The 18,055-nt window shown below is 42.1% G+C and overlaps 1 protein-coding gene across 12 annotated transcripts in view; it reads right to left on the minus strand.

The window, feature by feature from the left end:
• GAB3 (GRB2 associated binding protein 3) overlaps positions 1–17,725 on the minus strand; it is an 85,644-nt gene extending 67,919 nt beyond the window's left edge. For 10 of the 12 annotated variants that reach the window (XR_011143540.1, XR_011143542.1, XR_011143541.1 and 7 more), the window contains exon 1: positions 17,414–17,725. Coding sequence is in view for 2 of the 12 variants with exons in the window: in XM_068957360.1 (XP_068813461.1) it covers positions 17,414–17,692 (279 nt within the window). In the remaining 10 variants the exon portion in view is untranslated. The remainder of the gene's footprint in view (positions 1–17,413) is intronic. The other 2 variants (XM_068957361.1, XM_009685484.2) reach the window with 2 other exon arrangements.
• Between the last annotated feature and the right edge of the window lie 330 nt (positions 17,726–18,055).

Below are 18,055 nucleotides of genomic sequence, written 5' to 3' on the forward strand. Positions count from 1 at the left end.
AGAATTGAAAAAGTGCACAGAACCAGCTTCTCCTAAACTGCACAAACATACACAACTGGTCCTGATCCAAAATTAAACAAAGGCAGTGCAAACTTCTGTGTAATTTCAGTATGCTTTGCACTAGGCTCACAGACTATAATATCCATTTAAAGTTAAGGAGGAAGAAAAAATATTTCTCTATGCTTTTCTACTACAGCCCGGAAATAAATGCTACCGGTATGAGACAACCTGTAAGGAAAAGTCAGTAAAGAGTTAACTGAGCAGGGTACTCTAACCATTTTGGAACTTGTTTCTGAAGCCTGGTATCAGCCTCATATGAAAAGATAAAGAAGAAGCTAAACACAAAGCTGATTTCCTCCATCTCTTAATTTTAAATTATACAATTATATCGCAAAAGCTCTGTTCTCCGGGTGTTCTAGGTCTACTCTGCTAAGCCAGAGCTCCAGCAACACAGCCTGCCTGTTTGCTTCAGGCAAAATGACCTTGCTCAAGAATCCATTTTCCAATGGGTGACTGAAAAAGCCACATTTCAAGTGACAGAAACAGCGTAGACCTTCCTATTTGTTTGCCACTTCTTAAGCCTGTGGCTGCTTTGCTTTTCTGTGAGCTAGTATGGGTTGCAGCCACGATTCCAATACCCAAGAGCCAAGGAAGCACTTGTATGAATTCCTAGGGTTAGCCATGAGAACCTACAGAAGGAAGAATGAGGGATAGGCTGGGCTGGTGGGGTACAGTCAAAAGCAGCAAAACTAAAGGCACCTGAGCAGACCTTCAAGTCTCGTGCACCGAGCACAACACTCATGACTTCTCGTCTTGAGTTTCCACACTCAAAACTTCTGCCTCTGCGCTGCTCCAGAGTCAAACACAGCTGACTGCAGAACCGTGCTTCATTCAGTGGCTGTGCCTGGGGTCCTAGCGCAGGGGAAATGTAGCAGTGCTGCATCTGCAGCCAGAGCAAGATGCAACTAGAAGGCAGGTTCCCCAGGAGCAGTTCAGCACCATTTCCAGGTAGGCTTTCTACTGGTGACTTTTGATACCTAAGAATCTTCCCCAGAGTACCCAGCTTCTAGTTCAGTCCTTGATTAAGTTATGGCCTGTCACTTTAAAACCAAGAATTTCCCCAATGATACCATGTTCAATAAGGAAGAATTTTAAGCTAAAGATTTAAACCACTAAATGCACTATGCATACAAAGTTAGAATCCTTCTTAACCCACTGAATTAAATTACTAATTAATGGTATTTTCACCAAAAGCTGAGCTAGGAATAATACTGAGCCAAATATATAATGCAGTCAGACATCAGTTTCAAAGAACAGGGCTCAAAGCTGCCAAGCACTCCTGTAGACCCAGTTTGTTAGACAGCTATCTGTATAGCTCAGCTCTTCTTTCCACCCAGCTAAGAAATGCCCCCAATCTTGTCACGCTTATATCCCTGCACTTAGAAACTGACCATTAGAAGAGTCTCCTAACATAACAGGTTTTGGCTAGAAGTTCACCAAATCAACATTTATTTTTATTAACTGGATTACCAACAGGCATTGGACAACTCCCCAGCTCCCTGCTGGGCCTCCCTACCCTGACCGTAGCCCCTTCTCAGAACAGGCACGGGCTGTGGCTCAGCGTTTTTACCGGGAAGAAAAGAGGCAACACCCTACACTAATGGAGTGATAACTGGCTTTTTCAGCCAAGGTTTTTCAAATAAGCTGTTATGTTACAATAACAAATGTCACAAATAGAACGTGTTTCTGAAATGGCCAAACGCTTGTCAGAAGTCACCAGCCACTGCTCTTGCCCTCAGCTCCCCCTTGCAAAGGCAGAAGGAGCAACCTGCAGATCTCACACTCACCACGCAAAGGCAGCGTGGAAAATAGCGTGACGGATTCTCTTGCAACCACCAGAGCCTCTTATTCACACAAAGAGTAAAAATGCTAAGTTGAGCTTTGGAGGGATTCACAGCTTCATGCCAATAGGATTTCTTTAGACCACTTTCATGAGCTACCAGCAAGAGGTTACTTTCTTTTCAGCATTTGGGCATTTCTGTTTTCTGCTCTGAAGACCTCTTCAGTGTCTTTACCTGAAGCATCTTAGGCTCCCTCCATTCTTGTCTAAGGAGAGCCCCTAGATGAGTCGGACAGATGTCTCCTGGGCTGGAGAGAGGTATTGAACCTGCTAGTGCAGGCTGATACCATTGCCAGGTAAGAGTGATGACAGCTCATCATTTTTTTGCTTTGTTATGTTTCTTCCTAGCAAGAGTCAACTCACCCAAGCAAATAAAACAAATTTTCATTTCCTCAGAGGTGATTTCTTTGCTAAGTCTATTTACTGAATGAACCTAATCCTGTAATTTTCCAGATTGCCACTAATGCTTCAAGCTATGGAAAAAAACATGGTCAGACTATTGCATTCTGACTATTCCATTTCACAAGTATGTTATGAAAGAAACAGTTATGTAAAAATCATGGTGGATTTCACTATTTCCTATTTAACTGTTTTACTGTGAGCATGTATGATGCCCCAAAAACTCACTTTATTTGGAATAAACGTGACCCAAAGTAACATAGTATTTAAAATCCTTCTGCTTTCTCACAGTAAGATAGGTGATGATGTTTACTCTTTCCTTCACTAACACAAAATCTTCCACTTTGACTCACAACCCTTAAGCTGAAAGACACTTTGGAGAGTATTATTTTTAAGACAGCGTAAACAGAACTGGATTTTTTTGTTGTTAGGCTACTGTACATGCAGAATTTAAATATGAAATATCATTATTTTGCATACAATTCTCTGGAAAAGCATTTTCTTAGGAAGCCATCAAATATAACATCCTCCTTGCTAAATACATTTTATCAGTCCAGCAATCAATTAGCCCTAACCGTGGATCCACGTACCACCTGGCCCAAGCTGCCTTCAGTGGGGGCTTACAGAATTAGTGTCGGCCCCGTGACTGGCCAAGCCTGAATGGAAATGACAGTCGACCCTGGGATGTCTGGCAGTCCTCACACAGGCTCCAGTGGACCATAACCAAAACAGGAGGGATTAAAGAATCTCTTTGCTGGAAATACAAGAAAACACACCTAGGGCTAAGGTGCCACAAAAAACTGAACTATACTCTTAAGATTACAAGATAATAAAAGACATTTTGACAGGATGGTGTGTGGGAAGGCAGGGATTATCACTGCCTGTGTCATTATTGTTTGGATTGAAGGGCTTGTCTGCAGTTTTACTAGCACAGTTGAGCTGCCACGTATCCTGTGATACAACCATGCCATGGGAAACCTCTGATGCTGGAAAAAAGAACATTTTCCCCAAGTTAGCTTACATTGCTTTGGAATTGGTTAAGTTAAACGAAAAAGGTGCCAATCTCAACCCAATGACATCTGAATAAGGTGTCTATCAGCATAATTATAGTGATTTACATTGACGCATTAATTTATACCTATATAGTTTTCCTGTAGATGGCACTGGAAATGGAGCTTCTTGAAACAACTTAGTAAGAGTCATTTAATCAATGTTACTTGTGAACTAGTTAGACTGACTTTCGCTGCATCACCAAGTTCAGATTATTGGAATTTTCCATACGAATGTTTTGATCTGGATTAACAGAAGTTTGTTAGAAAAACCATTAAAATATAGCTTTATGTAAGCTCCTAACACCACTGATATTGAGAGGCAGTGCAATGTGACTGTAATATGGCAACGGCTACTCTAAGCTATTAGTGGTAAAGATGCCTTTTCCAGAATCTAGCTATAATTGCTCAGGTGATCTGCAAACGGAGCCCAAAAGTCACATAAACCATAAGCAGTGAAAGCTGAAAGTGAGATGCAAACACATCCGTTTTTAGGCAAAAAACTGATTTTGAGAAATTTTCTGAAGTGGCCAAGTTCTTCCCTAAATATCCAGAAGGACTGCAGTTACTAGGCAAGATGCAGGTGACCCAGAATGCACATGACATCTCTGGGGCCACTGGATTCCCCTGCTGGAAGAGCTGGAATTATAGGAAATAAACCTAAAACATCCCAGCAAGGCAGCTCCCCAAAGCAAGAGGCTTTCCACCTTGAGAGACACACCAGCTCGGAGCCTGAGACCTGCAGTCTAGGATGCGGCAAGTGGTTAGAGAGGTAGCGTAGGTATCAGCACAACAGGCAGGAGCCTACACTTCTGGGGATGGCTTTCACTCTGGAGAGGGAAGGCAAAGGGTAGGGGGAGGAAATTGCTGTAAAGCAGAACAGCAATATGAAATATTCCCATGGAAAGCTCAGCTTGCAGATAAACAAAGCACCTTGAGGGGGGGAAGGAAGGACCAACTACGGCAGGAATCATGGCATCTGATTTTACCCCATACCATTCACTAGACAGGGACATGTTTCTGCAAGAAGTCTCCCTGTCGACGCTCCTGTTCTCACACAGTATTCTGGTACATAGCAACTCATCTGCTAGGCCATCTGCTGAGCTGCCCGCATCCTGGAATTAGGAATATGACTCTTTATTCCTACATGCAGTCTTTCAAATTTACACCCTTCTATTTGAAAACTTTCTCCTGCCTGCTTGATCCATTACATCACCCTTCTCACCAGCTGGGACTGACTGTTACAATAGTAGGTGTTAGCCTTCACACTGTCTCTCACCCTTTAAATTAATAACCTCATGTAGGGGATAAGCATTATGTACATATGCCTCGCACCCCTTGTGTTGCCCCTTCGAACAAGATCCTCAGTTCAAAGACGCCATGGGAATTCCCCAGCCAGTCGCCAACGTGTGCTTTCGTATTAGGCATTTCTAGGTTCTCAGCAGGCTGCTAGCTGTGACTCATGCAAATCTTAGACCATGCAAAGCAAAAACGGCTGCACCATGCATAGATTTTTATCTCTCAAATAGAAAGTGAGATTTTTTCAGTGACAGTTCATTCTTTTAAGAAGTTATCCATTTCTCCGCAACTCTGCTTTTATTTTTCACCATAATTTTATCTGGCTCTCATGCTTTTGGGTGGATATGTTTTGCATGAAATATATTACATAAAATAAAGCGAAACTGCTTTTCAACATGTTCTTATGCATTCGTTGTCCTTAGTTTCCAATTACAAGTGGGTAAATGCTGCAATTCCCGTATCACACACCACATCTCTCAGTTACACCAGAGCTACCAGGAGCTCTGACAGCAGCGGGACACACGATTCCCTCCCTCTCTGCCCTTCTCTCCCCATTCCCTTGTCACTGAGGAACATGACTCTGTGCTTGGTCCATATTCAGCTTGAACAGAGAAAAGCCTAAAGCTCAATTCTCATATTCAAGTTCAGTGTTTAATGAAGACAAGTTATCACTAATCATAAGTTCGTTGTAAGGAATACACGGGGGAAACAGCTCAGATTATTTAAATGTTGCCTCTAAATAAGGTCATAATAGGTTAGAATTTGAGATCGTTACATTTTATGGCTTCTGATTTCTTCTTAAAATCTGGTATTACTAGAGAACATGAGGTGCCATTTCTATTTCAAGATATTTTTTCTGATGAGTCTAAGTACTTTGAATTTGAAAACCTTTCAGGGAGGACAAAAAGGTGTTTCAGACAGACCTGTGCAAACGGGTAAATACAAATTAAAGATGCAGATCTAAACTCTAACCCTTTAGTTTGATTGCACACCTGCCCCATCCCACCAGCTTATTAAAGGCAATGCCAAGTGTACCTGGCTTTCCTATTGGTTATGACTGCACTTTGTTTTCCAAAGGAAAAGCTTCCTGCTTGACAGCACAGACTTGATTGTGCTACATCACTGTATCACCATACTTACTTGTTACTGTTGCTGTGCAAGGTCATATACCTTTTCCTCATCAGTCCCAGCAAGGCTGCATGAAGATTCTGCCCTGAAGTGACATCATGAACTAGATTTGGAGTGATTCTCCATGATCATTATCCCAACCAGAGCAGGCACCTTGATGGCAGCAATCCTAAATACAAGCTAGAAGTGATCAGTTGTCTCACAACAAAGTGGTCGTATGTATCATGACAAGGTCTTATATCTAAGTTTGCTATCCTCTGCTCCTTATTTTCCACTCTTAAGCATAATGACATGTAAAACACTTGCCTTCTTCAAAAACCCCCAACGTCTGAACTAAAATCATATGCTCATACAGAGATCCCAGTTCCATTTCCAAATCCAGTAAACCTGACAGACTAGTCAAACTGAAACTTGCCTGTGGGTGCTCAGTAAGTTCTGAATAGATAAGAATTAGGTCCTCCACAGTTTAAATCTTCATATAGCTCAGGTTGCTAAAATGCATGCCAATCATTTGCCTGGAAATACGCCTGAGACATATCACTTGGGTACCTCTCTCTGACTGCCCTTCTCCATCATGGTGCTCTGGAAAAGACACAGTACACAGCTACCACTTCGAGCAAGCTCTGGCTGGTTCTTCATCTTCTGAACTGGTGGCACCCGCTCTCCAATGGCAAGTTTCACTACAGCTTCTCTGAACCCCTGACAAGGTGAGTGCCACGGTAAGCAGAGTCCTTAAGGATTTAAGGCAGCAGTGTAAAATAGGCTTAGTCTTCACCTAGCTAACCCTAGCATATCTGAAACCCGGCTGTGTGAGACATCTTCTGCCTTGACATCATTTCATTCCAGTTTAACAGTCAAGCTGCTAGCCCCAACAAAAAGACAAGCAAACTTCATTACAGCCCACTTGGAATACTATTATGGATAAACAGCTTCAATTTACCAGTGAGCAAACAGAGTTTATTTATAAAATTTAGAAGATCATTTCAAGTACAAAGGATCTGGAAATACAATGAAAGATAAATAGGTCCTTTAGGAGGATAACATAACAGAACCACAGCGGGTATAATTCATCCTCCTTTCCATTTATAGTGCTGCTAGTGGTGGTTAAAACTGGGCAATTTGCTGAGGGTGAGCAACAAAGCCCTGGAAAGGAGAGGCTGCAGGTTTCAGTTCTCCTCGTTGGAGATTTCTGTGCAGAAAATGCCTGGTAAAATCTTGTTCACTCCAAAGACTGATAAATCATAATAACTGCTATTCAGAGTCTGAGATAAATGCAATCGCTGGCAAGGGTAAAAGCATTTGGCAGAACCCAGAGCAGGGTTTGAACTCCACAGGGGACAAGAAAGTCTCTAACACCCTCTCCTTCAGTCTGAGGCTGAATATTGGTTGTGCTAGAAAAATAAACAAATGTCTCCAATCACAGCAGCAGCAGCAAAAACTCCTAATGTAAATAAATAAATAAACCCAATGGATCCTAAACTGCTTGTTCATTTTCTGACACAGAACCCCACGCATTCTGTGGACGTGTCTCGAGGTCTAAAGCACTGCAGGTTGGCTTGTAGCCGAAAATCAGTGAAGTTTTTTATTAAACTTTATTAAACTTTTATTAAACAGATATTCAGATCCATCATTTTAGGAGATCCCTAGCCACTCAAACTCCAGCCCTCCATTCAGAGAAGTCTTAACAAATAAAAAGAGAATTTTAAAACCCCTGCAATTTAGGAGCAAGAAAAACTGTACTTAGTGTCATTGCCTCGTGCTGTATCCCCTTGTTTAGTTTTCCTCTATATATTTTAGGGTGAATGTGGGATTTTCTGGAATGCCTCAGATTCCATCCTTAGATCCAGTGGTCTCCTGGGGAGAGGGTACAGTTACGTTTTTGGTTTGTAGAGAAAGTAACAGATTTGTGGAAGTATCAAAATATTGCGAAGGAATCTCTAATGGGGTTGCATGTATTAAACTGTTTTTGGTTATGGTTGTGGGCTTCTTCCCCAATTCATAAAGAAATTAGATGCCCTGTATTGTATCATATCAGTGATGTTTATACATATACATATATATAAAGGTAAGCTCTTCCAAATTAATTTAAAATCTGCCAAATTAACTCACATATGAGCATTCGTTTTGGTTTAAAACAGGCATACCAGCTTACATTATGCCTCTCAACTTACTGAAGCAAAACGCCAATGTAAAATAGGTTTGAACCAATATGATTATGCCAATAGATATAATCCAAGGTAATTAAGATTAATAAATAATAATTACAATCAGCTTTGGTTAGACCAGGACAACTCCACAAAAGTCAGGCGTCCCAGAGGAGGGCAGTGAGCTGCCCCCGTATTTCTGTGTCCCGCCTCCCGCGCGTGGGAAGGCCGGACAGATCGCAGCTGCTCTCCGCAGAGAGCCGGGCTGCTGGTGCCTGGCAGGAGCAGCGGGGCCTCGGCATGGCCCAGCTCGCCGCGAGACACCCGCCACGCGTGCTGGGTTGGGCACACACGATGCGTGCAGGCAGCCAACAGAAGAGGGACAAAAGCGACTCTGCCATACAAGTGAGGAACTCGCCCATGTTCCCAGGCCAGGTTTACAAGGATGTGCAGGCAGCTAAAAGGGGCAAGCAGGTGCCTAGGGAGACTTGCACAAGAGCTGATGCGTGCTGTTGTATGTCTGGTACTTGGTAACCTGCCAAACCATCCCAAAAAGGAAAATCAGAAAATGGATGCAAATTTCCTGTTTCTGTCTTCACAAGGTTATATTTGCTCAAAGCTTGTTCTCTCTGTCAGGTTTTCCCTTCTGAGCCCCCCTTTTCAGAGTGCATCTTCAGCAATTCCCTATCCCCCCGACACCTTGAAGAGGCTATTCAGTTCACAAGTGTGTGAGGCACCGTGCTTTTACCGGTTGCCCTTCCAAATTTGATCTTGCAAAAACCAAACCCAAAAAACTAAGCGAAACTCTAGAGGTATCAATTTTTAGTATTCTCACATGTCCAGAAAGTCTTCTGTAATTTCCTTCTAAGTAGTCTGGGGTTAATGAGACTGAAGAGAATGATAGGAAGGAAAGAAATAATTATATATTCTTTTTTTTCCCAACATGTCCCAAATGTCACCTCTGACCTGGCTTTCTATTTCTGGCATGGACCAAACTCCCTCTATTTATTTAGCAGCCTACACACTATTAGAGTAACATAGCAACAGTACTTTCAGTTGTGAATTTGAAAAAAGAAAGCAAAAGAAAAAAAGGACATGCTTTTCATAAGAAAACTGTTTAAGCATTGCAGTTGATTAACACGTTAATAAATGCTTCTGTTTTTCCTTTTACAAGGCTTTATTAGGCTTCCAGTCTATTCAAACCCAACCCAGAGAAATGCACAGGGGAAGCGAAGTAGGGATACGGTCATGAAGGCTATTCTAGTTATGCAAGCCAGACTGTCCCCTAACCTTTTTGTTCATTTGTTTCAATGACGCTTCAGCCTGAATATTTCTCAGGCTCAGCACAGAGGAAAGTGGGAGTTTGGGGAGGACACTGAAATAATTGAATTTATTTTGTGTTTTTTCCTCACTTTTCAAAAATAGTTTACTGCTAGTTTATGATCCCAAGTGTGATATGAAGCTCAACACTGTCATTCCAGAAGTAACATTTTAAAAAGCATTGAAGTGAAGTAGGAGAAACGGTCCCATTTTCAGCTGTCATTTAACAGTCCAAATCCCACTGATTTACAGGGGAAGTTAGCCAAGTGAGGACCTGTAAAGACACCCCTGGAGTCAGAGGAGTACCTAGTGAAAACATTTTGCGACCCTTATTTCAGTGGGACCAACATGCCTAAATATCTCAAAAAAGCAATTCCCTGAGCTACTTAAGTGCTTCTTATTTTTAAACCCAGGGCCTCAGTGAGAATTCAAACAATCATTTTATTAGGATGGGTTCAAAATGCTGAACTTACTAAAATTAAAACTTCTTAAGATTGCAAAGCTTCCACTGTAAACATTAGTAAACAACACAGACATAGTAGCTGGAATAATAGCAAGCGCTTCATGAAGTTCTGTATGACTCCTTGTGAAACTATTTTTTCACTGCCACTGTAAACTCAGACAGCATCTCTTCAGATGCTTTTTCTCAACTCACAGAGATTTTAGCAGCATGCAGCCACCTCTGGATGGCGGTGGCTTTTCTGGGGAATCTGCGACAGGATCTTGGAACTCCTCTTTTTATACCACAAGTACATGTTCAGCTTGTCCACAGTTTATAAACCGTGATTTCACAATTAATTCTGTAAACTCAGTGGCTTTGCTGCACAGTTTGTAAAGTCTGCAAGTACAAAAATAGCTCATGATTGTTCTGAACTATTGGTTTCTCCTTGGCATGACCAGTTCATGTCAGCCTGAAAAAATGGCCTCACAACTGTAAAACCCTTGAACTTCTGCAAATAGTTTGCAAGTCTGGTATGTAAAAACAGATTGTCCATAAATTATGCACTCTGCAGAGATTACAACAGTTGCAAATTTAAAAAGGGTCCAGTTATGACCCTTATGCAGACCAACAGAAACATGAACACATAAGTCATGGTCGCTGAGGCTTGGGATTCACAGAATGAATAGGATTTGTCACTCACAGAAACTATTGACTTTTAAAATCATTGTCAAAAACGAGTCAAAAAGTTTCAGAAGTTTTCAAGAAGTTCAGAAGTTTTACCAAAGTTTTCTAAGTCCCATTTAAATGAACACCTTCATTTAAGCAACCTTAAAATTCACCCTAATAATAACATTTTATGGCTTTCCATAAAATGCCCCACCACAAAGGATGTTGGATACGCGGAAGGCACTGTTCAAGGGTTTTGTGGAAAGCTACAAAGTGGTCTTGACTGCAGGGGTCAGGTGGGGCTTCTGGCACTAGTGAGTTCTGAGGAAGGGGAAAATGAGATCTTTAAGAACAGTTGTCTCATTCTAACAATGCAGAAAGCTATCAGTGACTTAACCTCAGGAGGGTAAGAGAGTCCTTTTCTTCCATGATGGCTATATATCAATTTTGTTTTAATTTTAACAAATATCAAGAACACAATTATGCAGCAGTTTATAAAACTGAACTTTGCATGACTATAAATTTAGTTATTTTTTTCCTTATGCAAGACAGACCAAAACAGGTCAAGGATATTGTAAAATACAAAATAACAGAAAGCTGAAATCTTGCATTTTCTTCAACAATTGAATGAGATAGAGGAAAATCTGTTTCATCCGGCTGAATGTACTGTTTTGACATGCAAATTTCATTTCAAACATAACACTTTTTTCTTGTCTTATCACCTTGCTAATTCATTCCCAACTCAAAAGGAAGAGACAAGCAAGTAAATAAAAGGATTGTATCTATCTTTACTGAGTAACATTGTAGGAACAAATGTGTCCCCTTCCCTAAAAAGGTACCAATTTGGCATAATATACTTCCAAAGTGGCAGATAGGCTCAGAGATGACCAAAACTAACACCGCTGTTACAGTGTTTTAACGCATTATTGGCAGAAGTAATGTGTTTATCCATATTACAGTTTTCATGTGCTGTTGCACATGAAACCAAGAGCAACCAAGAGCTCAGCAAAGCACTACCTTTAATGCTTTTACCTCTAATGTATGCTTGATTGATTGCATCACTAGTTTAATTACCATTCAAGTTAACATTTCCTTCTCTACTTCAAATTGGAATGTTTTTTTAAGTCTCTATTATTGAATGCAAAGACCTGATAACTTGTGGGTTTCTGTTTTGAATAGAAACCAATAGCTGGACATTCCTGCGCACTGAAAACATGTAGTAACAGATTAAATTGGGGCTTCAGTGCTATTACGGCTCCACCCAAATAAATAATCCAAGGGAAATTATTCTGCTTAACATTCTGATACTCAGGTTGCCAAGAACAGCACTGTTTTTTAGAAATCATTTTTTTCTTAGAAGTCAGCCTATCTCATCAGAGTAAACATTGCATCTAAACTACCAAAACGTGCTTAAAATGGAGGAAAATGGTCTGCTTTATATTCAGCTAATTTCCAATGTTTAACTCTAATGATGGAAACTCCTTCCTAAAATAAATTTTCTGTTGTTATTTTACCAGTGAGATCAATTTATTTCGGATTTACAGCAGAAGGGAATGTGTACTCTGCTCCATAGGAGCTTCTATTACAGAACTATTCACCTGGTACATTATTTTCTGAAGGGTAATTGGAGTTTTTCCTTAAAATACAAGCCCCATAGAACATAGCATTTTAAAACAAGCATTTTAAAATGAAGTAACAGCAAGAAGAACTTAGGTACAAAGCACCCAGCTATAGCCAGCTAAAAGGCTCTTATTTTTATTCTCATCCAGCCTGTAAACTAGGGTTAAAAAATGCACCTAAATTGGTTAAACAAATTCAGTTGCTTCAATGCAAGTTCAGGATGTAAACTCCATCCAGGTATTAAAAGTGGACTTTCTATGCAGAGGGGACAGAGCATGAGAAGCCAGGTTATGTAGGAAACTTTTGGAAATAAACAGGCTTATGGACAAAAATTAAATTTAGAGTTCTCTTTGTAGTTATTTTTGTGATATTCCCCCAAATCCCAAACTAGCAGAAGAGGTGCTTGACTTCACACAGCTCTTGGAGGTTTCTTTTAGGCTGGGGTGGTGGTGTGCTCTGCTGACGCCTGCCCAACATCAGATCAGAGCAGCTGCTCTGCATCCCACCCACCCTTAGAGCTGCTGTGGGACTCTTGTTCCTATTACTTGAGCAAACTCTTCCATAATTCTACTTTACTTTTTCTTCTTAGTGGCCAGTAACTTCCTGTTTGTTCCCCTGATAAATACCAGAACTTCAGCTAAAAATGGAGAAGTCGTTTAGATTCTCTTATCTTGTAAAAGCCTGGCATGCAGGGTGCCCACGGCCGAGTTTGGCAAATTGGTCGGTGCAGTTAGAGATTGCTGCCTTCAGCTAGTTTTTGTGCCCTTCTGATGGAGCTTGCTGACCCTAAAGTAGGGACAGCAGAGACGGACACTATGTTTTCTTAGCTTTTTGCAGGCTGGTATATTATTTTACAGCACTGTTGATTTCAGTTTATGTTAACATACTGGGCATTCGTGAATCACCACAGCTGGGAACAGATATGACCCTTGTTTTGTCACAATTGCTATGGAAGCAATGACTCCATGCATAGGGGTATGGCAGTCTCTAGCGCTGTAAACTCGGCTTGAATGGCCGAACCTTCCTGAAAGACATACAGCATGTGCCTGCATGGATTCTATATTCAACTTAAAAATCAGAATGGTTGTACATTATTAGACTCAACCTGGCCAATTAGCTAATCTGATGCTGACATAATCTGCTGTTTATGTCTTTCCAGCCCAGACACCCCAAAAAAGTGTGGTAAGAAATGCAGGGCTAAATTTGCTAACGTGGGGTCCATTTCGGACTCTTGCTTGAAAGATGCTGACAAGAAATTTTGATTTTCAGTAATGTGTGAAGAATCCAGTCACTCAAGTAAAGCGAGAAACTTGCCTTTTTTGAGCAAGTGGTCTTCCCTCATCAATTTGTATAGTACTGAAGCTTTAAAATAGATCTTCAGCTGGGGTGCAGCTGTGCAGCACCAACTTAAATGGAGCTGCACTGACTTGCAACAGGCAGGCATCTGTCTATAGCCCTTTACTATTGCAAAGCACATAGCTTAACACCAACCATAAGTAAATACTGGAGTGTCACCCACCAGAGCCTGGAGGTGAGCTGATTAACCACCATATGGCTCTTCTCAGGTGTGACAAACTACAGGGCAGCGATTCCAGGACAGGTTCAAATTAGACACCTGTTAAAAATCCCATCCCCATCTCTTTATCAGCATATGAACAGTGTGTTCTCAGTGGTGTTAGTCTTCTGTTCTATTAGACAAGCTCCGCACCCTCTTCCATGTCTTTTTTTTCCCTAGCAGTGATTTTTTGCACTGGCTAGCAATTCCTTTGTTCTCTAAGCCATGAAACTATTCTCCCCCCTCCCCAATGAATAGAGAACAAATATCACCAGTAAGTGATTAGATGTATTTCTAATATGAAGAGTACCAAAAAGCCTACTGTTCAAGGCAGGCATTACAGAATTAGTAGAGGTGAACTATGCTATCCTGCTCCTTCCAATTTTCTGTTTTTTACAAACATAAACATTTTTCCCTCCCAAGGCTCTGAATGCCTAATATAAATCCCTGGTTGGATTTACTCAGTGCTGCTACAAGGCATGGAGAAACCCATCAAACCTAGAAACCCATTTCATGGGAGCAGATTCTCCCATGCAATCTGATTTCCTGCAGAAGCAGGGTCTCGCAATCCACTAACACCAGTAACAAAACCAGTAACAAAAGTAACCAGTAACCAGTAACAAAAATCTCATGGACTCCAGCAGGGCCAGGTTTTCCCCCTGGTGGGGGCTGAGGGTCAAGATGTGCTCAAAACGTAGCATTTTCGGCCTAGAATATGATGGACTTCACCCACACGGCCACTACTTCCTAGTTTTCACCAGCAGCTTCTTCCTCTCTCCCCCCGCCCCCGTATCCAGCTCCCCCGACCAGACCTTCAAAAATTCCCCTCTACCCCTCAGCCCCGTGCACAGTGAACCAGGGGAGAAAAGCTGCTAGGGAACAAAGTAGGGAAATGAGAGCAGTGCAGCTCCTGGGCAGCCTTACGGGACAAAGAGCTGCAGCAAACACCAAACACTCTCCTGGGAGACTCCTTGCACAATTGACTCTTTAGATAGGCTGACGTGCTAGATTAATGTTTCAAGAAGCTGAAGAACTGTATGTGATATTAAAACACTATTAGAAGATTTCCCTGCTAAAGTTAAGCTCCCTGTGCTTTCTAATGAATTCTCTGCATTTAGCATTAAGCGCTCTGTTTTTACAGAAAGTTACACTTGGGTAATTAATCTCATGTTCGTTTCCTGCACGTGTAAGAGAGCACCCTTTGTTAGGGAATGATAAGACACTTCTAAGAATAGTAATACTAAGAGCATCAGCTTTGTAAGACATTACAGGAAAAATTTAGACTCCAACACCTGTTTTTCGTTTTTCAAAGTTTTGAAAATAACGTTTTGCTTACTTAGAGCCAAGTTCTGACTTTGTTTTTGTGTCGAAGATCTAATTGATTTCATCGGAGGACAAGCACAAATTAGGGTATGCTTTGGTCTTTAGGCTCCAGTCTTGCAAATACATATTTGTTTAGTTTTATATTCCGTAAATATTCCCAGTGGCTTCGGTGGGACTATTCACAATTTGCGGTACCACAACCTGAATTCATCATTTTGTGTGGTCTCTTAACTACAGGTTCCAGTGAAGTAAATTGGATTTTCTTAATGGTTGCAATAGATTCAGGATTAAGACTTTATCTGTGTGTAAACAGAAATCCCCAGACCTGACCTTACAGAGGCCTGGTGCTAAACTCAGGAAAACATAACTGGGAGACAATCCAGCGAGGGCAGCTGAGGTACTCCAGGGTAAGAGGGGTCCAAATGAGAGGTGGATCAAACCCACGTTTTAAGCTCCCTAAAAGCTTTAGTTCAGACTACAGGTTTTGCCAGCTGAACACAAAGGGCAGTTTAAATCTTTGGGATTTATGTATGTTGTCTGTTCAAAACCGGAGCCAACACCGTTCTGTTGTAAGCGGCTGACACTTGACACCTACTGAAGTCAGTTTAAACAGTCATTGTTTTAAAGCTTATGTTGTTTTTAAGCTTATGTTGTTGCTGTGGTTCAGCTTGCGCTGTCTACCACCCCAGTGACAAGATGCACAAGCTACTATGGTAGTGAAACTATGTACAAATGAGAAAGAATAGCTTACAGCAGGGGGGAAAATTTCCACTTGGTTTGTAGCATCTCCTGCGTATCCATAGGAGTCAGTCATAGGAGAAAGGACATTAATCTTTGCTGTACTTAGAGTAGGTTTTTTTTTCTGCTTTATTATGGGCAAAGGAGTAGTTTATCCTGCTAACCAGGAAACAAACACTAATCTGCAGAGATCTGGCTAATCCAGTGGCTGATGTTTGAAGACTAGCATAGACCCAATCTCACTACATTTTTTACTGCAAAATCTGAGCGCAGAGGACTGTAACTAGTCTTGTGAGCTGATCAGAGCCCCTGTTGTGACTATTATCTTGACTGTATAATGGGGACTTTCAAATCCCAGCTTTATCACATTCTGTTTTCTCTACTTTGCCCTTTTATGAATATTGAGTCATCAAAAATAGCTTCACTGACAGAGTTACTAATGATATCAGCTGGGTGAATCAGTGGTTCTTACATTGTCTAGTGCCTGCTACACAATGCTATTAGTACACCAGTTATGAAATATAACAAAAATTAGATTCCCATATTTATATGCAGCTCCCTTGAGACACATCATAGTGGTTATTTTAAAATTGGAAAATGTTAACCGAACAAAGAAAATACTCAGCCATTCCAATGCAATACTACGATCTAAAAGAAGAAACTCTGGCTTAGAGTAAGTTAAAAGTAAATTTGAACATCAGTAAATTATCCTTTTCCCTAGTTTTTAATAGAAATAAAAATACACTACTAAGTGATATCTACCATATTCTTCACAAGATAGTCATTCCTCAGATTACTAGAAAAAAGCTAACATCAGCAGTCCAAAAATGCTGATAAACAGAAGCGAATACAACAAATGATGTAAGCTGTCTATACGGCGTGTGTGATAGACACATATGGTGGTATCCTTCTAGTATAGTGCAGTGCTCTTGGTGAGTTGGGCTGGAAGTGCATCACTTAAATGAACATTACCAGTTCCAAAAGTGTGAACAATACCAGCCTGCCTGAGTAACAACCAACACAAATGAGTATGCAAAATGGCCCACGATGGGCTTACGTTTGTAATGCTGTCCCAAGCAATTTTTTTAAGGGTCATTTATTTCTACCCGGAATGCCTTCCTTGCAGCCCTGCAGTGATACAGTTTCCTATGTTTGTAACACACACCCATTTTTTTGTAGAAAAACAGGCAGGCAGATACAGAATGAAACAAGGGGCCCCCTTTACACACACTGCAGTTGCTGCTCTCCGTGCATGCAGTGCTCGGTTGTTCTCATCGGTCCCCGCTACCTTTTCGTTATCAGGAACTTTATAGCAAGGCACCTTCTAACACCTCTGTACCACAGGCAAAAAGTAAAGCTATTGGCTAGTAAATGCATATTAAATCGGCAAATAAAACTATTGCAGACGTTGGCATTAGCAAGTGTCATAGGAATTACATAGCATCTTAACAAAGATGCATCCGATTTCAAAATACTAGTTTTTTTAGGAGGTTCTTGCCCTTCCCTGGAGAAGAGACATCTGAAATTCTGTTACAAAACTGTTAGCTATGGCAACATTAACTGAAACCGAAATGTGGTTTTTAACCTAAGCTACATTGCATAACAACTTAAGAATTATAATCTTATGAGCCAGGAAAGGTTAATTCCGAAGGGCACAAGAATATTGATGATAATTAAAATACTCAATAAGCGCACAGACTAGTAAATCTTTTTTGTTTTGGTCCAAGACGGAGCCGAAAGCCGCGAGACGTTGCAAAGGAAGAGTAAGACACGGAGCACATGCAGAAATCCGCTTAGAGAGCAAAATATCGGTAGACTCTCCGCACTTACGTATCTCTTGAGTTTCTTCTCGGGGGGCGATTTAATGAGCCATCCAGTGCAAACGACGTCCCCCGAGCTCATCTTCCCCCCCCGGCGCGGAGCGGCGGCGCGGGAGCCAGGGTGCGGGCTCTGTGTGTGTGTGTGTGTGTGTGTGTTTGTGCGCGCGTGTGTTGTGTGTTCTCTGTGTGTGTGTGTGTGTCTGTATTGTTCCCAGCCAATTTGAAACCAGCAGTAATCAGCTTCCTTCAGCTGTGCTCTGATACTGCTCCAGCCCGAGGAGGAAGTCATGACATTGATCACTGACACAGCCAGCCCTCCCTCTGCCGCAAACACAATGCAACGCACCGAGGACGTGATGGGCCACCGGGGCACGCCGCCACCGAGCCGGCGGCTGCCAGAGCCGCCGCCGCCGCCGCCGCCGGGCGGCTCCCGCGCCCTGCCCGGCCCCGGCCCCGGCCCCGGCCCCGGCCCCGGCCCGCCGCCGCTCGCAGCATCGCCCCGCCGGGCCCCGCCACCGCCTCGGGCGCAGCGCGGCTGCTCCGCCCCGGGCTGCCCCGCCGGAGCCCAGCCGCCCCAGGCGCTGCAGCGAGGCATGGCCGGGGGACGCCCTTCCCTTCTCGTTTTCCATCGCAGGCAATCGCAGGGGCTTCT

Source organism: Struthio camelus, chromosome 11, assembly GCF_040807025.1.
Source record: "Struthio camelus isolate bStrCam1 chromosome 11, bStrCam1.hap1, whole genome shotgun sequence".
Classification (NCBI taxonomy): Eukaryota; Metazoa; Chordata; class Aves; order Struthioniformes; family Struthionidae; genus Struthio; species Struthio camelus.